The sequence below is a fragment of the Elephantulus edwardii genome, unplaced genomic scaffold (assembly GCF_000299155.1).
Source record: "Elephantulus edwardii isolate Elephantulus edwardi_28Jun2011 unplaced genomic scaffold, EleEdw1.0 scaffold00206, whole genome shotgun sequence".
NCBI classification, from domain to species: domain Eukaryota; kingdom Metazoa; phylum Chordata; class Mammalia; order Macroscelidea; family Macroscelididae; genus Elephantulus; species Elephantulus edwardii.
In genome coordinates this window covers 3,302,008-3,327,618 of record NW_006399956.1, presented here as the reverse complement: position 1 = coordinate 3,327,618, position 25,611 = coordinate 3,302,008, and the positions used below count along the sequence as shown (strand labels likewise).

The 25,611-nt window shown below is 35.7% G+C and overlaps 1 protein-coding gene across 5 annotated transcripts in view; it reads left to right on the top strand.

Moving 5' to 3' along the window:
- The window catches only part of SOX5 (SRY (sex determining region Y)-box 5), a 610,606-nt gene that overhangs the window by 120,102 nt on the left and 464,893 nt on the right, over positions 1 to 25,611 (top strand). For all 5 annotated transcript variants that reach the window (XM_006897210.1, XM_006897209.1, XM_006897211.1 and 2 more), the window contains one exon: positions 23,660 to 23,870. In XM_006897210.1, coding sequence (XP_006897272.1) covers positions 23,660 to 23,870 — 211 coding nt within the window. The remainder of the gene's footprint in view (positions 1 to 23,659; positions 23,871 to 25,611) is intronic.

Here is a 25,611-nt window from a genome sequence, read left to right as displayed (position 1 = left end):
GGTAGAGTCAAAACCAGTTTCCATTGAGACAGAAAGGCGACCCATATGTGGCAGTGTAGAAAAGTACTCCCCAGTACTTTTCAGTGACTGTCTTTCTTGGTGGACTTGAACCTGCAACTTTTCAGTTAGCAGCCCGCCATGTTAACTGCACTGCCCAGGAATTCCATATAACATAATAGTTTCTATTCAATAAGAATCTTTACTTACTTCTCTACCTAATACATTCTCCATACCACAGCCAGAGTAATCTTTCTGTCATTGTAGTATAATAAATTTGCCCCTATAGAATCTGCAATAGTTCTGCATTGTCATTCAGATCAAATACGAACTGTCTAGGTTGATTGTCATGAGCTTTCATGAAATGGCCTTCTATTTCTCACTCATCTTGCTCATTGCTCTCCATTTCTTTGGATTAGGCCACTTCCCTGTAAAATATGCAAGTGTGTATACTATTAATTTTTCTGGATAAAGTCTCTGAAAATCATATAACCATTGTCTACTTATATCTTCTAATTTTACAAGAGGACATTTTCATAAAGATTTAATAAATTAAGTAGTTAAGTCAGTGGCTGTTTATTGATCACTAATGATAAAACCTTGCTCGTGAATCTGAAGAGGACTTGCAACATTTGCTGCAGAAGATCAAGGACTCTAGCCTTCAATAAGGATTGTATCTCAACATCAGGAAAACAAAGATCTTTAACACCAGGCTCCTAGGTAGCTTCATGATAGATGGAGAGAGACTGAGGCTCTTAGCAATTTCATTATGCTTAAGTCCACACAATCAGCATTCTTGGCAACAGCAGGCAGGGTGGCAAAGACAAGTTGCTTTGGGAGAGTCTGCTGTCAGGAACCTCTCCAGACTGCTGAGAAGCAACTCTGTCAGTCTAAAGACTAAAGTATGCTTAATCCAAGCCATGGTCTTCTCAGTTACTTGCTCTATATCTGAGAGCTGGACAATGAATAAGGATGAGAGAATAATTGATGCCTTTGAGTTGTGGTGCTGGAGAAAAGTACTAAACATAGCATGGTCTGCCTAAAGAAGAAATAGATCTTTGCTGGAGGGTGTAAAACCAGGTTGCACTGTAGAAGCTAAGATTTTAAAACTCAGTCTCATATACATTGTGAATGTTTTCAGGAAGGACTAACCCTATAGAGAAGGACATCATGTTTGGAAAGGTGGATTGTTTCATACTCTAATTCCCACATATTGGGTTTATAAAATTAATCACCATTGCTCTATGCCCGATATTACCCCGCATTTTTATGTCCCTACTGGACTTTTATTAATTCCATCACTCCTTTCCTTTGCCCATCAAACTCTAAGACCTTTTAATTTCCTTCCCTATCCCCATAGACTACCTGGCCCCTCCCCTTTTTCCTTTGGACTTTTATACACCTTAGTAGTTACCCTTCTATTATTTCAATCATGGTATTGTGTAATATTTGTCTTTATGAGCCTGAGGTAATTCACTCAGCATAAAGCTCTTTAGACTATCTCATTTTGTGTAACATTTTTCTAAATAGTTGCTCCAGAGTGCTGCATAGTGTTCCATAGTTTGGATGTGCCACAATTTCTCAATCCATTCATTTGCTGATGGACATTTGGGAAGTTTTCATTTTCCTGCTTTTATGAATAACATTGCTGTGAACATCAGTGTACAAATCTCCATCTATGTCTCAGTTCTTTTTTCCTTGGGGTATATTTCTAGCAGTTCAATAGCTGGGCCATATTGGATTTAAATGATTAGCTTTCTGAAGAAACACTAAACTGCCTTCCAGAATGCTTGTACCGCTTTACAATCCCATCAGCAGTATATGAGAGTTCCTGCCTCTACACATTCTCCACAACATATGTTTGCTTTCCTATTAAACTTTGCTACTGCTACTGGAGTGAGAGGATATCTCATTATGGTTTTGATATGTGTATCTCTTGTTGCCATTGTTTTGAGCATCTCTTCATGTGCCTGTTGGCCATATGAATGTCTTCCTCTTTGAAAACTGTTGCGATGTCTTTTGTCCATTCTTTAATTGGGTTATCAGTCTTTTTCTTGTGGAGGCCCTATGGTGTTCTATAACTTTGGTTTTGATTGAGATCCTTGGCTGACATGCCATTGTCAAGTGGATTGTGTTTGTTTTTTTATTTTTTTTTTAAGTTTTTTCCCAGTTGTAGATTTTCTTTTCACCCTATTAGGAAAAGTTTTTCATGCACAAAGAAACTTAGTCTTTCTAAGGTCCCGTTTGTTGATTTTATCCTTTTCCTGGTTGTGCATCAGCATCACTTTTACAGCAGAAACTGAAGCATGTTTTTATTGCATCTTTTTATTCTCCCTATTCACACTGCAGGTCGCTTGCAAAGAAAAAAACATGCTACTTTTGGTGTAAATATAGTGCTCCATTGTAATTATCAATGATGGCAAAATAAATAGCCTTTACCATTTTTTTTCTTTCCTTAAACAACAATAAGCAGGAAGATGAGATAACTTGGCAAATCAGTGGTAATTAACTTGATAAAACATATATGATTGTATGAAACACATGTGCATGAAAGGTTGTGTGAAATGCAGTGTAGATGAATGAAATACGCTGTATACAAATTTTGTATGCAAACCAAGATAAAAGTGAAAAGTAATTTAAAATAAAAGAGTATGTTACCCTGGTACTATGATATCAACTCAATCTAATGATGAGACAGATCAATAGATAAAGAATGCTTCTCAGTTGCTATTGGAGCAAACAGAAAATTAGCAAAAATAGACAAACTAATAGTCTTTCTTTGTTTAACAGTTGGTGCTGTTTGCCTGTATAGTTTCAAGGAAGTTAAACATTTGCTTGCCAGAGGATCTGCTAATATCAGTAGTCTCATAGAGAAAGAAAAATCTCCATGTGTCTGTTTCAAAAGAAGAAAGAGAAAGAAGAGTAGAACCATGACATAGTAATTGGTGTTATGTATTTATGAAAAAATAATTCATTGCTCTATTTTTTCAGACCCTGACTTTAAAGTTTTATTTCTGCAGTGAAAAGTAATTGAGCATTCTTTCTTTGATCATTTACTTAAATTATTGCTTTGTAGAGAACCATGAAGCTGTGAAATTTGAAAACTGAGTACGCAACAGAGATAAAAGCACACTAAAGCCACGTGAAACTTTGTCAACTTTTTTCCTTCTTTAAAAAAAATTATATTAGGTTATCATTTAAACTGGTCTTCTCTTAAAAAAATAAATCTCACATGCACACATTTAGATTACTTCTTGATTTTCCCTGTGAATGTAGCATTATTTTAGAAAAAATAATTCTGAACTGTATGCCAGCAAGGAACTAACCCTTTTTCCTCCACCCTGCCTAAAAAAGCCCATAAAACTTTCTTGAGGTTTGTTTGATTGAATTTTGTTTTTTTATTATTGTTGTCGTTGTTGTTAAGAGGAAGGAGACAAAATGTTGTCTCTTGCTAGTATCTTTACCTACACTTTCTAAAGACATAGATTTTTCTTTGGTTTCATTGTTGGTTAATCTTTATGAACTAATGTAATTCTTGGAAAATACATATTTTAATAAGCACGTATATAGCTCTTGCCATAGTTGAGTTACTACTTTTGATATTTCATGTCCTAAAGTTAGCAACTCATGTAGCCCCTTTTATTCATACGTTATCCTTTTGCTCATATAGACCTCTAGCAACTCAATGTGCTACAGGCTATTATTAGCATCCCTTTATAAAAAGAGTAAGCTAAAGCATAAATGGATTAAATAATTTGTTCAAAATCACACGGATAGTAATAGGTGGAGCCATGATATGGATAGAAGCGTTTAGGTGTCATATTCTCTGCTCATGACCCATCATTATCCTGCCTTGCAAGTTTATGTTGTAGACATTTCCAAAGTATGAAGAGAAGATTGCATGAATATAAAACCTTTCATTACTTTTTAAAGATAATTTATTTTATGATTATTGAATCTTGAAAAATTGGGGATATTATAGTATGTATGAATTGTCTATCTCTCAGATGCATAGCAAGTGATCAGAGAGAACATGGCCTGAATCATATACGCTTTAGTCCTCAAACTGACATCATTATTCCTTAATAATTTAGAGAGATCCCTAACTGCAGATTTTCCCAGTGTAATTTGTCTACTTATTTCCTGACTGCTGGTACCAAAAGTATTAATTATGGATCGAAGCAAGATAAAACTGTTGGAAGTTTCAATCTCGTCTCCCTCCATCATGATGCTGCCTATTCATGCAGTGGTAAAAATCTTTGTCTTCTTAGCATTGAGATGCAATCTATACTTAAGGCTGTATTCCTTGATCTTCTGCAACAGGTGATTCAAGTCCTCTTCACTTTCAGCAAGCAAGGTTGTGTTATTTGCATAACACAGGTTATTGTTGAGTCTTCCTCCAATCCTGACGCTACACTCCTCCTCATAGACTTCCTCACATACTTTGGGCATGTTGCTAGGAAGGGCTATTCCTTGGAGAGGAACATGACACTGAGAAGGGTGGAGGGTCAGAGAAGGAGAGGAAGACCATCACCTAGGTATTGACATGGTGACTGCCTCAGTCAGCTCTTCTGTGTCTGGAAGAGTGAGAATAGAACATGGTTCAGATCTTCTTTTCATAGGGTCGCTATGAGTTGTGCTTTACTTGATGGCACCTAACACCGTGAATGAATTAGCTATCTTTTATTTTCCCCATTTCATAAATGAAGAACTTGAGGTTTGAGTTTGGATTTCTCACTCAAGGTTTAAGAAAACAAACCCAGTAGTCATCAGGCTCATTTTGACTCATGATGAGACCGTGTGGTCAAGGTTATGCAGTTAATAAGTGACAGAACTTGGACGTGAAGCAGAACATCCTAACCCTGACTCCACTGCCCTTATTCTGCTCTGCTGTTACATTATCCTATTACATAGAATTGGAAAAAGTTCACTTCACCAATTACTGAACATTTGTTGATTCCAAGTTATAAGACATGCTAGCCAACACTCAGTTTTATTGAATATCTACTTTGAAAGACACTGCACTCATGGCTGTTAAAATAAAAAGTCATTTTCTAAATTAATTTGTTCCAAAGTCAGGAACTTGCAGGTTTGGCACACAAGGAAAGCACAATTTTTGCAATTCTAAGTCTCTTTGTTTCCATCATATACATAGACTAGATAAGGAATTAGCCAAGTTAACGAACAACGAATGTTCTGGAGGCTTAGGAAATGATAAATGAATTCTTTTACATAATTAATGGCTAGTTACAAGAAATACAGGTTTTAAAAATGTCTTAAAATGGTATAATCATCAGTGCTAGTCTTCTACAGAGTGTTTTGATTTGTAGTATAATTTTTGTTTAGAAAATCTTATGCTTGACCTCTGAGCCTTCAGGGAAGGGATCATCAAATGTCTTAAAGTGTATTTGCAAGATGCTTAAACATAAGTAAGACAGAGCACAAATCATCAGCAGGAAGATAATGAGGTTGTCACAGCACAAAATGTTCTTTGTTTTTACAGGTTCTATTAGTTAATGTATTAGCAGTTCTCTAAATGCCACTTTTGCTTATTAAGTGGTTTTGAGAGCACACGAAAACATACGTTTTATTCTTGAATGCAGCATTTCTGAGATCTTAGCAAATGTGATTCTGAAAGAGTATTTGAAAAACCCTTAGACAGCTTTACCCATGTAGCATCAACATGCAGATGAAGATCTTTTCTGAAAAGCTTATGTACTTGTCTTATTGAATACCTTGTTGAATATCAGAAAATTTGCCTTTAAATTTTAGTTTCAATGATTGAAAACATTGAATATGATATTGATTGAAAACCAGAGTCATATTTTTCACTTATAAATGAGATTTTTCAGTCCATTTCCACAAAGAAATTTGGAAATAAATCTCAGATTCTCATATCTGTAGTGAGTTAAGGACTCAACATTTATAACTCTTTCAATATATGTCAAATGAATGGGGAAAAAATTAAGTGAATGCCATTTTTCTTCAGCTTGAGTTGGTTATGTTTACACAAGCAAGCAGATTGACTATCTCTCAACCCCTTTCTTCTCTGGGAAATTCAAAGGTTTTATTACCTTCTTCTCTCTTCTGAAGTCCTTTCAAGGCCTGACTCAAGTCCCATCAATTTTATGCAGTGTTTCCTCAACCCTGCACTTTGTAGTTAACTCCCTTTTTCTTTCTTTTAATTTCTCTAACACTTAGTATTTTCTATATCATTCATTCTAAAATCCCATCATGCTCCAGACTCAATTGGAAATCTTGTAAAATAACATATTACTTGCCCCTGCATTCCGACTTAAGAAACCCTGGTGGTATAGTGGTTAAGCCTTTAACTGGCAATATTAAACAGCCACCCACTCTATGACAAAAAGATGTGGCAGGCTGCCCATGAGTCCCAAGTGAGTGGTTCTACTCTGTCCTGTGTTGCTTTTGCCATTTAGTACAATTCATAGTGACCTTATGAAAACAGATCTGAAATCCGTCCTATCCTATCCTGTGTTATCATCCTATGATCTTTGACACACTTAAGCCTATTGTTGCAGTTACTGTGTCAGTTCATTTGGTTGAAACTCTTCCTCTCTTTTGCTGTCTCCCGACCCCACCTTTCCAACTCCTTTTCTTCTCCAAGGAATAGCCTCTCCTAGCAACATGCCCAAAGCATGTGAGATGAAGCTTTACCATTCTTGACTCCAAGGAGCAAACTGGCTAAACCTTCTCTGACATATCTGTTCTTTTGGCAGTCCATGGATTTTAGTACTCTTCTCCAACACCACAGTTCAAAGGAATTAATTCTTCCTCTGTCATCCTTATTCATTGTCCAGTTCTCAAATGCATAGCAAGGAGTTGCAAAGACCTTGGCCTGAATTAGGTAACACTTCAACACTCAAACTCACACAATAATTTGGAGAGGTCCCTGACTGCAGATTTTCCCAGTGCAATACATCTATTGATCTCCTGACACTGACTCCAAGTGTATTGATTGTGGATCCAAGTAAGATGAAGTCGAATCTTATCTCCATCTGTCATGATGATGTCTCTTGGTCCAGGGCTGAGAGTTTGTTTTCTTGTGTTAAAATGCAATCCATATTGAATGCTGCAGGGTTTGATCCTCTGTAGCAAGAACTTTAGTAAACAGCATGGTGTCTTCTGCACAATGGTTATTGAGAAGGTTCCCTCCAATCCTGATGCCACATTCTTCTTCATAGATTCCAGCTTCTCGAATAATTTGCTCAGAAAATTTTTCCTGTCCTATACTTTGCTGTATCTTGAAATTGGCTTGATAACAGTGTTGGAATTATTTTGGGTGGGGTTTTGTAAAATTTGTTTTTTACTTTGTGAATTATTGATTCAGTAATGTTTACATGAAGCCTAAGGATAATGAATATTTTATTCCAAATGATGTTAGTAATATTAGTACAAGAACCAGAGTTTGAAAATCAGTTTTATACTAATTATCTGTCACTAAAGCTCTGTATGGTTTTGTATCATGTGAAGGCAGTTGTAAGAGAATGCATTTTTACATTTTTATTTCTTTTTTGGATTGGTAATTAAATAATAATATGAGCATAAGCTAACATTTCATCTAAATGCTTGGCAAAGAAATGCAAACCAAGTTAGACTTTATGCTAAATTACTGTGGTCTTGATCAACAGAGGAGTCTTTAAACCAGGATATTTTTAGACTTTAAAGAAATAGCAAACAGTTCTTGCTTCTCCACAGTGCACTGGCTCAAAATACATAAAATTCTTTGAAATATGGACTGGAGCCTATATTTGAAACTTAATGGTACCATTTTTATAAAAGGATAATTTAAGGGGTCTGTCATTATTTAGAATATTAGATCTTTCTCAAGAGTAGATTATGTCTATATTAAAGAAGTAGATGAACATTCGTTGTTCCATCAGTTTTCTTTAAAAATAAGAGCAGAACAAGATTCAAAATAAAAGAGATTTCTGTACATTGTATAACAAAAGAGATACAGTACATATTTCAATGTTTTAGAATTTCTACCTCTTTGTTACAGTTTCTGCCTATTTATTATAATGATTTAGTATTGAATTTGAATTAGTTAATTTGGAAGGAATCTGAATTATTTCATTAAAAATATAGAAATGTAAATAACATTCTCAAACCACTCCTATTGCCATAAAATCATTCCGTAATCATTGTGATCATAATAGGAAACATATGATTACCAAACCTCTAAATCATTATGAAAACAGACTGAACCCTGCCCTGTCCAATTATTTGTTTTCTTGGAAGTCCCTGGTATGTTCAAGACTCTTCTCCAGCACCACAATTTGAAGGCCTTCATTCTTCTGTCATCCTTAGTCATTTTCCAACTCTCTGAAACATAACAAGTAATTGTGGAGACCATGGCCTGTATTAGGTGCATCTTAGTCTCTAGACTGACATCGTTGGTTTTCAGCACTCTGGAGAGGTCCTTGACAGCAGATTTCCCCAATGCAATCCGTTTTCAATATCCTGACTGCTGGGAAACTGCGGTACAGTCCTAAAGCCACACAGTTCAAGGGCTCCAGCTGCTTCAAGGGAGAAGGATGGGCAGTCTCCTCCTAGGCAGTTATTGCCTCTGAAAACCCACCAGAGGTTTAGCTGTGGGTCAGTTCAGACTCCACAGTACACTACAGATACAGTACATATTAGCCACCAAAATAAGTTTAGAACAAAACAATGATGCCTGAGAAAGGCTGAACTTCATGGACTAGTAACATTGAGAGGAATCCTCAGCACCTTATAACTTTAGATACCATTTAAACTTGGAGCCCAAACTGTTTCCAGTGATCACCTATCTGGTAAAAGACAGAGTTAGTAGTGTGCTTCAGTCAATTTAAACTCATTGCAACTTTATGAACAGCACATTGAAATCATGCCCTATCCTGTACCTCCTCGTGATCTCCAACATGCTCTAGGCCATGATCACAGTCACTATGTCAGCCTGTCTCATTGAGTACATTCCCCTCTTTTCCTGACCATCTACCTTTCCCAGCATAACGTACTTTCCCCAGGCTTGGTCCTTCTAAACAACATGTTCTGTGAGATAAAAGTCCCACCATCCTCGGCTCTAAAGAACTCCATGTGTTCTGTCTCTGTGACTTTGGCAGTCTCTTGCAGCCCATGATATACTTTATGCTCTTTTCTAACACAATGCAAAGGCATAAATTCTTCTTTATTCGTCTTTATTCATTACCCAACTTTCACGTGTGTAGAGAACAATTGAAAAGACCATGTCATTAGTCTCTAAACTGACATCTTGCTCTTAGTCCCTTTAAAGAAGTCCCTAACAGCAGTTTCCCAGTGCAAACTGTCTTTTGATTTCTTAATAGCTGCCATTACCATGGGAGTACGTTGTGGATACAATCAAAATGAAACCATGGACAACTTCACTCTTTCCTCTGTCCTGATGTTTATCCAGCTATAAGAATTTCTGTCTTCTTGATGATGATATGTAACTCATATTGAAGGTCGTAGTCTTTGATATTCTGCAGCAAGTGTTTCAATCCTTCATTCTCTGCTAGCAAGGATACCATTCCCCTTCAGTTTTTCCTATTCTGTACCATCTTCACAATCTGAAATAAGAGGGCCTGAAAATCCTAGTATATCATACTTATATTTAAATCCTGTTTTCAGAGGAATTGTTCTTAGGTGTGATTGAATCAGAATAAAATAATAGTTGATTGCAGCAGGTTTGCAGAAACAGTAAGTCCCACGGGTAGAGATTCTCCATCATTTTCTTTTTGAGCAACAAGTTGACCCAAATTGTGTGTCTTTGGGTTGGCAGCCTTATCATTTACCCTCAAAATTTTAACATTATTTTATAACATGTAGCAATTAGGTTTGTCATTATTTTTAATTTATCCACGTACAAAATAAGGTAACTGTGAATGGAAGATTATCGTTGACGTTAATAACCTTTTTCATTGTGTGTTTTTACATTAAGGTGTGATTATGTCTCCTAATATGCTTATCTCGGTAAGCTCTGTCCACAGTGAATTGCACAGCTGCCCCAAAGATTTAAGCTTTCTGGCAATTTGAATCTACCAACTCTACAGAAAAATGGGCAATCTCTGCTTTTTATATTACAGTCCCTCAGACCCACTAGAGGGTCAGCTGTGAGTCGATTCCAACTCTGTGACAGTGGGAGAAAATGCTCATCTTCACAACAATACATTTTTGAGTTATTGATATGTCTCTTCAATTAAACTTACAATGATAAAATATTTCAGTAAACTACAATTTGAAGGTTTTTTGAAAATAATGAGTTTTTATCATCTAATTGCATATGTTAATTAGTTACTACAAAGTATATTTGTAGGAGAATATACTTTTAACTGAGTGCATCTTAATCTGAAATCTTAGTAGTTACTAGTGAATTCATGAAGATTTGTGATCGGAACTGTGAAAATGTAAATCTCTCTAATCTATATATAGCATCGTGTATACTATTGCATGAGTATGTCTGCATGTATGCATATGCATATGTATTTATAGAGTATCTGTAGTTTTCATCCAGGCATATGTAATCGAGAAACCAGCACTACTGAATTAGGGCATGATGCAGAATGTTATTAAAAAAAAGAAAAGAAATAACACAAAATTTTTAAGATAATTAGCAGTACTTTTCAGTGTAGTAATTCTACCTTTACCTAATGCCAAATCTCTTAATTTGACCATAGAAGTTTATAAAGAATGCAATACAATTTAAAAAAATAATTGTGATAACATAATATTTATTCTTTTTTTGAGAAGAATTGAAGAAATAATTAAATCATGCCATTTTTTAGTTCAGTCTAAAGTTGTGCTTACAACAGCAGCAGCACTGCAATGGCACCACATCAGTAGTTCTTTGCTGAGAGAATAGCCTCACATTGTCAAATTTGTTTCATGACAAAATACTTTCTCTTTGTGTCTGTTGTTTATTTTATGTACTGTCTTTGCAATACCCAAATTAAGAAACTAATGAATTAATATTAGTAAGAACATAGTAGAGTCGAAATCTTCCCCACTGGCTTTTTTTAAGTTCAAAATCTTCATTCCATCACAATTATGCTAAAGATAACAGTAAATTTTATAAAGATATTTTAAATTATAAACCATCAGCCATTATACTGATCGACTTAGAGGTTAAATTAATATGCTCCATTTTAATAACTCAAAGTTTGAGTTAACATTAATTTTCATGACTTAATATGATGTAGAACAGTGAATATTTGAATGGATAGAGTTTTAGAATTGGGAATATAATTAGTTTAATTAAATTCAATTTAGAAATTCAGTTTATTTGTGTCAGTTCATTTCTTTAAGAGTTAAAGATATACAGTTGAAAACCTCTCTCTTTTCACATTTCCTAGAAGACAATGAGCCTTGTTAACTCATATTTGACATTGTTCTTGTTATGTACCACTGAGTCTCCGGCAACTCATCGCAACTCTTATGTACAATAAGCTCTGAACTTATTGTTCAGACTTATTGTCCTGAGCCAGTCTCACTCCAACACAGCTAACCCTATTACCCCAGGTACTGTGTAAGTCCATCTCATTTGGGGTGTTCCTCTTCTGCTTTGTCATTCCATCCTTTCAAAGCATGTTGTCCTTCTCCAAGGACTGGCCCCTTGTGGCAGTATGCCCAAAGTAAGTGACACAGTACTTCAAAATTCTTGCCTCCAAGGAGCAGTTTACTTTCACCCTCTCCAATATGGACCTATTTGTTCTCTTATCAGTCCATGATATGTTCAACATTCTTCTCTAGCACCACAACTGAAAGATATCAATTTTTCTTCTGTCATCCTTAGTCATTGTCCAGCTTTCTGATGTATAGCATGTAATTCTGAAGATCCAATGATTGCTATCATTTTAAGCACTTTTGGAGAGGTCCCTGACAGCAGACTAACCCAGCAATTCATCTTTTGATTTCCTGACTGCTGGTACCAAGTATGATGATTGTGGAGCTGAGCGAGCAGAAATTGTTAACAGCCTCAAACTCTTCTCCATCTGTCATGGTATTGTCAATTGTGTGAGTAGTGAGAATCTTTTTCTTCTTTATGTTGAGCTTCAATTCATATTGAAGATTATAGTCCTTGACCGTCTACAATAAAATCTCTAAGTCCTCCTCAGTCTCTTTAATCAAGGTTGTGTCGTCTGCATAACACAGATTGTTGATGAGTCTTCCTCCAATCCTGATGCCTCGTTTCTTCTTATAAAGTCCAGCCTCCTTAATGATCTGTTCCATATATAGTTGAAAAGGTATGGAGTTAAGTGTATGTCCCTGATGTACATCTTCCCTGATTTTGAATCGTGCAGTGTTTCCTTGCATTGTTCTGACAACTGCTTCCTGGTCCAAGTATAGGTTTCACATTGGCACAATCAAGTAAGTGTTCTGGGATTCCCATTCTTCTCAAGGTTAGCCACAATTTGTTGTGATCCACACAGTCAAATGTCTTTCCATAGTCAATGAAACGCAAATAATCCTGTAGTACTCTGCTTTTGGCCAAGATCCGTCTGACACTGGCAATAATGTCTGTTGTGCCATCACCTCTTTTATACCCAGCTTGTATTTCTGGTAGTTCTCTGTCAAAGTATTGTTTCATTCATTTTGGGATCATCTGTAGCATGATATTGCTTGTATGTGATATTAATGAAATTTTTCAATCATTTCCACACTCTGGTCACCTTATTTTGGAATTGAAATAGATCTGGGTCTCTTTCTGTCAATTGGCCAGGTAATTGTCCTCCAGATTTCCTGGCACAGCCAGGAGCACTTCCAGGACAGCAGCTGCTTATTGAAATGGCAGTTAGTATTCCATCAATTTCTGGGACCTTGGTTTTTGCCAATTCCTTCAGAGCAGCTTGAACTTCTTTCTCCATCACCTTTTGCCTCTTGATCATATGTTTCATGAAATTCTTCTGTGTTAGCCAATTCTTTTGATACAGTGACCTCTTTATACATCTTCCATCTTTTAATGCTAATTGGATCATTCAATATTCTTTCCATAGCATTTTTAAGCATTTCCACTTGAGGCTGGAGTTTACTCTTCAGTTTCTTCACCTTAAAAATGCTGAGCAAGTCCAGTTATTTTGTTTTTCCAACTCTTTGTGCACTTCATTATAATACTTTGCTTTGATTTCTCGAGCTGCCCTTTGAAATCTTCTGGTCAGCTTCTTTACTTCCAAAAGTAAAAATCTTCCCTTTTCTTTGGCTTCTCAGTGGTTTAATGCAATCTCTTCTGACATTCATTTTGGTTGCTACATCATAGCTCTTCCCTTATATTCCTACCATTCTCTGTTAAGAGAGAACAGCCGATCTCTGGTTGTGTAGTCCAAAAGGAGATGCATTGTTAACTCAAAGACTGTGCCTCCTGGTTCAAACCCCAGTAGCTCAGTTAGAGAAAAATGAGCTGTCTTCCTCGCTGGATTTTCCAGACTTCAAAAACTCTCTAGTGAGGCAGCTGTGAAGTAGTTCTGACACAATGAAATGAGTAAATGAAGATAAGAGAACAATTTAACATTGTGGCTTATAGCAGAGTTCTGTTCTCCCTTTTTTGTTGTATAATCTTATAAATCTACTTCCGTCTAACTGCTTCAGTTTCTGCACCTATAGTATGTTGTTGTTATTGCTGTGTGTGGGGTTAAGTTAGAATTGAATCACAGATATGATTGTTGTTAGGTACCCTGGAGTCAAGTGCTACACATAGCAACTCTGTGAGCAACAGATCTGAACCCTGTTCTACCCTGTGCCATCTCCACACCTTCTGACACACTAGAGCCCATTGCTGCAGTCATTCTGTCAGTCCGCCTGTTGAGGATCTTCCTCTCCGTTGCCAACCTCCACCATTCTGGTATGGTATCTCTCCAAGGAATAGCCCTTCAAAACAACATGCTCAAAGTATGTGAGTCAAAGCTTTTCATCTTTACCTTCAAAGATCACTCCAGTTACCCCTTCTCCAGGACATATTTGTTCTTTTGGCAGTCCATGAGATGTTCAGTGCTCTTCCCCAACACAACAGCTCAAAGGCGTAAATTCTTCTTCTATCATTCTTATGCATTATCCAAGTCACAGTTGTATATATCAAGTGATCAGAAACACCGTGGCCTGAATCAGACCCACCTTAGTCCTCAAACTGACATCATCTCTCCTCAATAATTTTGAGAGGTCTCTAACTGCACTTTCCCAGTACAATATGTCTCCTGATTTCCTGACTACCAGAACCAAGATTGCTGGTTGTAAATCCAAGTAAGATGAAGTTGTTGACAGTTTCATTCTTTCCTTCATTTATCATGATGTTGCTTATCTATCCACTGGTAAGAATTTTTTGTTTTCTTGATGTTGAGATGTAATCCATTAGGCTATATTCTTTGATCTTCTACAACATGTTTTAAATTCTCCTCACTTCCAGCAAAAAAGGCTGTGCCATCTGTATAATGCAGGTTATTATTCCTCTAGTCTTGATACCACAATCTTCTTCTTGGAGTCCTGTTTCTTGAATAATTTGCTCAATATACAGATTGAATGTGGTGGCCTAGTTGTAGGAAGCTGCACTGCATTCTCAATGGCATACAGTTCGAATACACCAGCTGCTTTGTGGGAGAAGGATGAATAGTCTCCTCCCATGTGATTAACTGCTTCTGAAAACCAACTGGAGGGTCAGCTATGGGTCAGTTCTAACTCAAATGATATACAAAAATATGGATTGAATAGGTATGGAGAGATAACTCTGACACACTCCGTTCTTAATTTTAAACCATATGGGGTTCCCTTGCTCTCTTCACACAACTGTTTCCTGGTCTAGGTCTAGGTTTCACATGAGCACAATTAAGTGCTCTGGGATTCATATTCTTCTCCATGTTAGCCATAACTTTTTATGAACCGCACAGTCAATAAAGCACAAGTAGACATTCTTCTGGTATTTACTTTCAGCGAGGATCGATCAGACATCAGCAGTGATATCCCTGGTGTCATGGTCTTTTAAAAATCCTGATTGAACTTTTGGCAGATCCTTATTTATTTATTATTCCAGCTGTTTTTTGAATGTTCTTCTGCAGTATTTTGCTTACATATGATAGTCATGATATTGTTCAATAATTTCCACATTATGTTGGATTACCTTTCTTGGAAATGGGAACAGATATGGACCTCTTACAATCAGTTGGCCAGATAGCCATCCTCCAAATTTCCTGTCATCGACTGGTGAACACAGGGCTACATCTATTAACTGAAACAAGTCAATTGATATTCCATCTAGTCTAGGGCCATACTTTTTTTTTTTGCCAATGCCTTCAATATAGAATCATCTTCCTCCTTCATTACCATTGGCTCCTTCTCATATGGTAATTCCTGGGTTTTTTTTTCAGTATCAGTCAGTTATTTTTGATACAGTAACTCTGTGTATTCTGTCCATCTTCTTTTGGTGCTTCCTGGGTCATTCAATATGTTACCCATAGTGTGTGATGCATTGATGACCTTCAGCTAATTTTAAGGGGCTGTAAATCACATGGGAGGAGTGTACATTTTTTCCTGCTCGGTTTGAATTGCTTTCCTCTGGATTGGCAATGTGAGTAGTGATGATGATTAGGTTTGTTTGAAGATTAAGTGAGTTAATGTATGTAAGACACTTTGAATAGGGAATGGCACAAACTATTCCTTGAATGAAAACTATAATTATAGCATTTATAGTCTGAAAAATTGAATCTCAAGAGTAGTGTTTATTACTGTGTGGCTTCAATTTAATTTAAATTTATAGAACTGAAAAGTAAGCATGATAATATATTTCCAGTGACTAGAAGTCAAAGCTCAGATATCATTTGGACATTAAAACATATATATCCTATGATATCTTTTTCCCTGAAAATGAGTTAATACTTATTTACCTCATTTTCTAAATTAAAATTTGAATGTGAAGGTTGAAATACAATTATTTCTCAGTGTGTCCATAGAAAAATGACATCTGATAAAGTTAGTTAACAAGAAAGCATTTTGAAGAAATAGATATCAAAGTGGATGAATACTTTAGGCACATCCCTTCCTTAGTGTCTCTTGGCTGCCGCTGAGATTGAGGGGACAAGAGTAATAAAGTAAACCTTGTTTAAGACTAACAAAGGAAGATTATCAGTCCTGTTTGGAAAGGTCAGAAGCCTCTTTTATCATTAAAGTTTAGAAGTCGTACATCAAAGTTATGGGAGCAGGTCTACAAAATACTGCAACTTATCCTCAAACTTCACAGAGCTCAATTATATATTGCCTGTCTGGACCACTGACTCTAAATGGTAGACCCTCTTTGAATGTTCACCTGTCAGTAAAGTGAAGAGAAACATGCAGTCATTACGTCATATATTGGTAAATGCAAGCAGAAGGAAGAAACTCTGAAAGCAGTAGGAGGAGTAGTTCTTCCTTGACTGCATTCTGTGCCAGCACTTCTTAACAAGCTCTTCACCATGCAAATGAACAATGGAGCCCCACACTGGAACAGCTGTTAACTACATAAAACTGTTAACAGGATTAACAGTGCCAGAGGCTGAAATGTAATAGTGATAAGACAGGTGATAGTGATAAGATAAATATTCCTGAGTGAAATAGCAGTGATGTTTAATTAATTAATTTATTGTCATCTTGAGGTGGTGACTAGTTTAGAGTATTTGTTGAATATGTTTAACTCTTTTAACATACTTCCCTCTTTCTTGCTAGATGTTGAAACTAAATGTACAAATCAGGGTATTAGCTTGCTTGGAAACTTTTTAAAATATTTTGGTGGACTTTACTGCAAATAATTTCAGTGTCAATCCTTTGAGTAAGAATTTTCTGTTGAAATAGCTAATTTTTTTTCAGTTATGAAGAGAGGTCAGCTGCCACATTGATTATAAAATTTGTCATATATAAAAAGAGTGACTACAAAACACGCATTTTAAAAGTGAAGCTAAAATTGGAACATTTCAGCTTTTGATTATGTTTTTTAAAATAAAAGATCTGTGGAAAAAGAACACAAAGATTTTACTAAATATACAGTAAATACATTACTAACAAGATTTAAGTTTGTCTTTTAGACTAATTTGTAGCTAAGACAGAATAGGTGCATAGAGTTTTCATTGAGCCTTACTTTAGTTCAAGAAAAGTATTGATCTTGCGATGGTGAATAAAGCCGCTATGAACTATGGTATACAGATCTCCACTTGTGTCTCAGTTCTATTTTTATTAGGGTATATTCCTAGCAGTAGAATAGCTGGGTTATACAGAGTTTCTATGTTCAACTTTTTTGAGGAAATGGCAAACTGTCTTCTATAGTGGTTGTACCATTTTATAGTTCCACCAATAGGGTTCCCACCTTTCCATATCCTCTCCAACATTTATTGCTTTCTACCCTGCTAAACTTTCCCACTGCTACTGGAGTAAAATAGTATCTCATGTTTTTAATTTGCATCTCTTTTATTGCCAGTGATTTGGATCATTTCTTCATGTATCTGTTCGCCATCTGAATGTCTTCTTCTGTAAAAAAGTTTTTCCATGTCTTCTGCCCCTTTTGTAATTGGGTATGTTGTTGTTTATTGTTATGTGCCGTCAAGTTGCTTGCAACTCATAGCAACCCTATGTACAACAGCCCTATAGCTTGCTCTATCCTAGGTCAATCTTATTGTCTCTGACACACCTACTCCCATTAACTCAGTCCATCTCATCCAGGATCTTCCTCTCTCGTGCTATCCCTCCACTCTTCCAAGCATAATAATGTCCTTCTCCAAGGACTAGTCTTTACTTGCAACATGTCCAAAGTATATCAGATGAAGCTTCAGAATCCTTTCCTCTGAGGAGCAGACTGATTTCTCCCTCTCTAGAATGAACTGCTTTGTTCTTCTAGCAGTCCATGGTATATTCAGTATTCTTCTCCAGCTCCATAGCTCGAAGGCATCGCTTCTCCTAGTCATTGTCCTGCTTTCTAAGATGTATAGCAAGTAATTGCAAAGACCATGTCCTGTATCAGGGACACCTTAGTCTCCAGATTGACATCATTGCTCTTCAGTACTTTGGAGAGATCTGACAGCAGACTTTCCCGGTACAATTCATCTGAATTTCCTGGATGGTGGTACCAAGAGTGTTGATTGTGGAGCCAAGCAAACTGATGCTGTCAACAATCTCAGTCTCTTAATCGTCTATCATGATGCTACCAATCGGCCCCATGGTGAGAATGTTTTCTTGATGTTGTGCTTCAATCCATATTGATGACTGCAGTCCTTGACCTTCTGCAGCGAGGACCTAAGGTCCTCCTCAGTTTCAGCAAGCATGGTTTTGCCATCTGCAGTAATGCAGATTGTTGATAAATCTACCGCCAATCCTGATGCCACACTTCTTTTCATAGATCCCAGCCTCCCAAATAATCTATTCTGCATGTAGATTAAAAAGGTATGGAGATAGAACACATGTCAGTCTTTTACAAAAAGGAAAATAATTGAACTGTTTCAATCATTTAAACGCTGCAATTGAAGTTGTTTGTTCTAAAGAATATATTGCCAGTAGGGTGTGACTGTCTCTGTGTCTCTCTCTCATTGTAATGGAGTTGAAACTGACTCATTGCTGTTTCTCTCTGCGTTTCACATGTGAAGTATAGGGAAGGAGATTGCCTACCTTTCTCCTGAGTGGATTTACGCTAGCTGTGCAACTCACTACATACCACAGTGCCAGAACTTCCTAATAGGGATGAAAGCATTTGAAAAATGAGAGCAAATTTATGTAACATTAAAGTGCAAGTTCAAGTTCTTATATCAGATATTTCTAACCCAAGAATTGTCAATATGTGAGCTGCATATGAAATACAGCTAATGTATATTATGCACCATTGATAAAAGCAGTCTCTATAAATGTATTCATGTTCACTCTTTTTAGGGAATCTATGTATTTGTGTGTTTGCTTATGTTTATGTGTGGGCTTTAAAGAAATCATTACAGAACTACTGTATTCTCACTTAGCCAGCATGGAGCTTGTAATGGTTGCATTATGAAAATTTATTTCTGCATGCTTTTACAAGTGAAGATTCATCTATGGAAGCATTGTCTGCAGGCTATTCAGACAGATGTAGTCTTAGTTAAGAGTTTATTTTGTGATGTTGCATAAGAAATGGAAACCATTTAGAGTTTAGAATTTTAATTTGGAAAATTCTGCTAATTCTCTTCTTAAAAATGATTCTTTCTCCACTTGTTATGGTCCCAACCAAATAATTGATGTTTGTATTTTCTTTAATATCTAATCATTCTGTATTAACACTTGTTATCTTGAAAATATTAATAGTTTTGGGGTTTTTTTTTCACTTCTTGCTGATCTTCTCTGTATCGTTCCAATTTTAGTATATGTGCTGCCGAAGCGAGCACAGAAAATATTAATAGTTGTTATTAGCCTCTTTTGAATATATTTTTAAAATATAAATACTAATTGTTTTACCATATACTTTTAGTATATTTTTTAAGCTAAGCAATTATGTAGTATTGGCATTAAGGAAAAAAAAATATTGTGGCTTTTTACTTTTTTTGAAGTCAACAAATAATAGACATGTCTTCACACATAGGGAAAGAATATATAAAAGTAGATATAATTTATTATGCAGTAATTACACATGCATATCCATTAATTACTCATATAGGAAACATATTGTTACAAGTACTTTCTTGTTGTAGGTGCCTTGATGCTATTTTTACTCCCAGTGACACTAGTTACAAAAGAAAGAAGTAATGCCAGACCCTTACAGTCTTGCTTTGTTTCAGACCATAGTTGCAGTCAGTGTAACATCTTGACATCTCTTCTTCTCTCACCGACTCTCTACCACACATGAAGTGCTTTTCTAGATACTCTTCCCTCCTAATAATAAGTAAGAAAAAGAAACCAAACACTCAATTCTTATTTCCAAGGGGCATTCTGGCAGTATCTTCTAAGAATTATTTATTTGTCTCGAAGTCCATGATATTTTCAGTATTCTTTCCCTATACCATAATTCAATGGCATTTAGTTTTTCTAGTTCTATCATACACATTGTCCAGTTTTCACGTGCATGAAGTATTTGAAAATACTGTGGCTTTTGTAAGGTACATCTCAGCTCTCAAAGTAATGTTTCCACTTCTTAATATTTTAAGTCTTGCAGAATTACCTAATATAATAAATTATCACATATATATCCTTTGAAATCTTGACTTATGCTTCCATGGGCATTGATTGTAAATATGAATAAAACAAAATCCTTGGCAACTTTAGTATCTTCTCTATCATGCTGTTGTTTATTGGTTCAGTTGTGTGAATTTTTGTTTACTTTATACTGAAGGATAATTCACACTGAAGGCTGCCATCTTTGATCTTTATCAATAAGTGTTCCAAGTCCTTTTAATTTTCATCAAACAAAATTGTACCGCCTACAATCTTCTAGTCATGATGCCGACTTCTCCTTCTTATAATCTAGCATCCTGATATATTTGCTCAGGATATACCTTGAATAACTACAGTGAAAGAATACAACTCTGATACATACCTTGCTTGAGTTTCAAGTACAAAGTATCTCTTTGTTCAGTTTAAAGAACTTCTTCATGTGCTATGTACAGATTGTATATAAAAACAGTTAAGTGTTCTGCAATTCCATTTCTCAGAGTTAGATCCATAATCTGTGATGACCTATATAATCAGAGGCGTTTGTATGGTCAATAAAATACAGGTAACATTTTTAATGCCATAGAATTAAGAAATAGTAGATTGAATTGATCGAAGATCTTAGGCTTTATGCTTAAGGAGCTCTAAGCTTTATGGAAATCAATAGATAATAGATGTAAGAGATTATACAACAAAGACCGTTAACTAAGGAAATGAATCTTTATCATGTGAATACCACTTTGGAAGGAGGAATCCCAGTGTTCTGAGCTTCACACATTAAAACAGCATGACAGTCAACTTTCATAAGAATTTATTTCTTTGGGAACCCTATGGAACAATTCTACCCTGTGACATTATCAGTTTACTGACTTTATATAATATATAACCAAACTCACAGCTGTACAGCTGGTTTCAACTCGAAGTGGCCCTCTATTGAGTTTCCAAGGTTATAGATCTTTACAAGAGGGACAGCCACAAAGTGAATGGTAGATTATAACTCCTTTTCTATTGGTATATTATGCATTGGTATATACTGCAGCCCAGTATATTATGCATTATGCTACCAAAAGTATATCCTAAATTTTATAAATACTACCAAAGTTGTGAAAAAAAAACTGTGGCATTAATAGTGATAATTGGAACACAAAATATTTCTAGAAATCTTTAAATTATTGGAATATTGTTTTCATGCACTGATCCCAAAAACACACACAATTAGGAATTTAAAACTACTGAAAACTCCAAAACTTATTTTCCTGGAAAAATAAGGCTTAAAGTATAAACCAGAGAAGGATGTTGAATAATAGTCTTTAACATGGATAAGAAAACACACTATTCCTATATAATGTCTAAATAATCTGTCTTGTAAGTTCTTCCTATTATTCTTATTTCTTTTCAAGAAAGAGGGGGTGGAGATCGCTAAGAATGATGCAACTCTGAGCACTAATTGACTTTCCTAGGTACTTTAAAATGAAATTTAAAGTGATACGAAGTATCACTTCCATGAAGATGCTTAATACAGATGGCTAGTGCATTTAATATTCAGAGAAAAATATTAAATCCTCAACACACCGAAGTAGAAAGCACAAACTGATTAGTATAGGTTTTTATAGGCTATCTTGTTCTGTATCTTTCTGTTATCTGTTACTTTTTCCTACTGTAAGAGTTTATCCATTGCTGTGATGCTAGAAGTTGTGTCAACCAGTATTTTAAATATGACTCACCAATGGTCAAAAGGTTTCAGTGGACCTTGTAGACTAAAACTGACTAGGAAAGAAGATTGGCAATTCACATCTGAAACAATTAGTCACTGAGAGACCTTATACATATAACAAAATATATTAATACACAGATAGAGTGCCTCCAACGAGCTTCTCAAATTGGAAGGCCTTAAAAAATGTTTAAGGAAGGGCAGCCTCCTCAATCAAATTTAATGGCACGTATGGAGCAAAGCTTTTTCATTTACTGATGTGATGTAATTTAGAATGAGAAGAAGCAGCTGCAGATATCCACTAGTACTGGGATGTAGAGGTATAAAATTAAGAAAATTAAAAATTGTCAGAAAGGGAAAGCCATGTGTAAATATTCCTGTCATAAGCATTAATGCAGGATTGTGAACTCTTTTTGATCATTTGGAGTCTAATAGTTATGTGGTTCTAGAAAACAAAGAACATGCGCAACATTTCACAAACAAAAGGGAAGTCAAGAGAAAAATTCCAGAACTGAATTTCAATATTCAAGTATTTTATGAGTGAAATATGGGACAATATTTGAAACATTAAAGAAAGGTGGACTCAATAGTCTTTGAATTTAGCTTTTTCAGGAAGTAGCATATGATCCAGAATGGATACTACCGAAAAGGATGAAGTTCAAGTTGCATTACTGACAATGACAGGAAAACAAGGCTCTGGAAAGGAATGGAAACTAACTGAGATGTTTTAACAAATGGAAAATTTCTAGAAGCACTCTTACATATCAAACAACTGGGGAAAATTTCTATTTATTATTTTAAAGAAAGACAATCCAACTGAATATGGAAATTGAACAATAATACTAATACTGCATGCATATGATATATCATTAAAATAATTGTATCAGTACATTGACAAGAAAAATCTTAGAAAGCCAAGTTAGATTCAGAAGAAAAAATGAAATAGGGCTTATTATTATGTTGACAGAGAAATCTTGAGCTAAAAACAAGGACTACAGGCAGAACTTTCCCTGTTTTTAATGACTTTTCAAAAGCCGTATGGACTAACACAAATTATGGCTAACCTTAGGAAGAATGAAGCCCTCAACCTTTAATTGGACTCATGCAAAATCTGTACATAGGCCAAGACATAATAGAAAGAGAAGCAGATATAAATGGTGCTTCAAAATCAGTAAAGGTGTGTGTGTGGTTTCATCTTTTCACCATTCATATTTGACCTGTATATTGTGCAAATAATCTGAGAAATGACTATCTGGAGAGAATTAATCGCGAGGCTTGGAGGAAGACCCATTGCCAACTTTAATACGTGGATGGCACAGTCTTGTTCTCTGAAAGTGAATTGAACTTTTGAAGCACTTATTGTGTAGATCAAAGATGATATACTTTTCAGTAAGTGCTAAATCTTTATGGAAAACAGAAATCTTCACAACTACACCAATAAATAGCAACACATTAAAAGTGAGAAAGGATTGAAATGATCAAAGATTTGTCACTTGGATTCACAGTCAACACTCATAGAAACACAGTCAAGAAATTAAACATTGTATTTTGACAATAACCAACAACACCATTACCACCACCACTACTATCAACAATGACAGCCTAACCATTGCTGAGTAAAAATCTCATACCTTGATTTTCCCTATGAATTAATCTTTGCCTCATTTTCATCCTGGACTATAAAGTATACTTTTTTCCTTTTTGAAAGTCTTTATTTTTTCAGGATGACATTTTACTTTTTTCCTATGATACTTATGCTGAACAAGTATAAAAAAAGACTACTGAATTTTAAACAAAAGTGTTTTCCTTTTCTCTTTGCTTCTCTTTCAGGAAGTTGATGGCAATAAAGTTATGTCTTCATTTGCCCCACACAACTCATCTACCTCACCTCAGAAGGCAGAAGAAGGTGGGCGGCAGAGTGGCGAGTCCTTGTCTAGTACAGCCCTGGGGACTCCTGAAAGGCGCAAAGGCAGCTTAGCTGATGTCGTTGACACCTTGAAGCAGAGAAAAATGGAAGAGCTCATCAAAAATGAGCCTGAAGGTAACCGCTAAAAAATTACAGTCATTACGTCGTTACTGTCTATTTTATAGTTTGTTATTAACTTATGATTCTGCCTTATGACTTACATTCTAAAGGTGCTAACCAGAAACCTAATGGCTTATCTTCCAAGTAAGACAAGACTTGGAAGATACGTAGTATTGTCAACCAAATATTTAAGCCTATCAACTACACACATTGTGATTATTAACTGTGGTTGTGATGTCTTCAAAATTTTCACACATGTGCAAAATGTGATTGAGTGAAACCCAGAGATTTAGGAATAGGATGGTGGCAGGCGGCCACAGCATGAATCTCTGCTGGTGACTACAGTTTAGTTTGCAGTTCTCTGATAATTTGACTCTAAGGATCATTTTACAGTTTGATTGTGTTTTGTAACTTTGTTGATTAGGACCTCTTATGTTACCTGGGGTGGGGAGTGGGGGGATAAGGATAGCATAGTCCATAACATGTGTTGCTAACATAAAGACCACAAGTCTCCCATGGTTCAAGTCCACCAATGGCTACCAGAAAAAATTGGAGCTGTCTCCTGCCAGTAAGATTAACAGCATCAGAAACCTGATAATGAGTTGAAATCTACTCCATGACAGTGACTGAATGAGCAATTATGTTTTTAAAAACTACTGCTTTTCTTACTCTGCTAGATATAGTAAAGTCACCATTTATTCGTTTCTTTTATGATTTATTTCACCTTCTAAATCCCTTTAATGATTATAGTATCTTATAGATGCTCTTTCTATGAACTAAGCTTACTAATTAAGTAAATAAAATCAATTAACAACTTATAAATGTTGTAGCAACTCTCTGAAGATAATTTACGCATAATTGACAATCATTCTCCCTGACAATGTGACACTTATTAGCTGCTGTCCCATGTAAGTGCATCCTAAGCATGAATGTGCCCCAGAAAATGCCTCCCATGTCAGTCTGAAGGAAATTGAAAACAAACCCACAAGTAATGATCAAGGAAACTAAATTTTTTCATATGCAAATACATATACCTCAAAATATGCTTATGTAAAATATGTAAATGCTAAAGTGAGCTAAAGTGTAACCTGTTATTGGTAAGATGTTGGCATCTTCTGAGTATATTTGGCACCAGAGGAGCTCTGGTGACCAATGAGTAAGGAATTGTACTGTCATCTCAAAGGCAGACTATTCTAACCCACCAGTTGCTTTGTGGGAGAAAGATGGGCAGTCTCCTCTTTCAGGTTTACAGTCCCTGAAAACCTGTTGAAGGGTCAGCTGTGGGTCAAGTGAGACTCCTCATACAGTGAGTTGTTGTGTATATGGCTTAAAGAGTTTCGACCAACCAATGTGGCGATTATATACTTATTTTTAGCCCTTTTTTTATCCCTGAGAAATGTTGAAATTGGGCTAAAATTTGTCCAACCCATGTGATCTTGAAGTCGGAGGTCATTTTCGAGATAATCAAATCAATATAAAGATAATCTAATCAAACAAAAAAGGTCTTTGATATTTGTTATTTTTGTATCCTTTTTATCTTTTTTCTAACCGTCTTGAGGTTGAGATGAACCCTTGAGAAGAGCTCAACAACTTATTGTATTGTTGTTGCTTTTGGTTTTTTATTTTGATGTGGTTTTCTCTTTTTATTGATGGTGGAAATAATATTATCTCATGAAAATGGCTTTAAAAAAAAGAGAGAGAAATCCTCCTCAATCATAGCTTACTGGCACACTAACTCTGTTTCTTTTTCTATTTT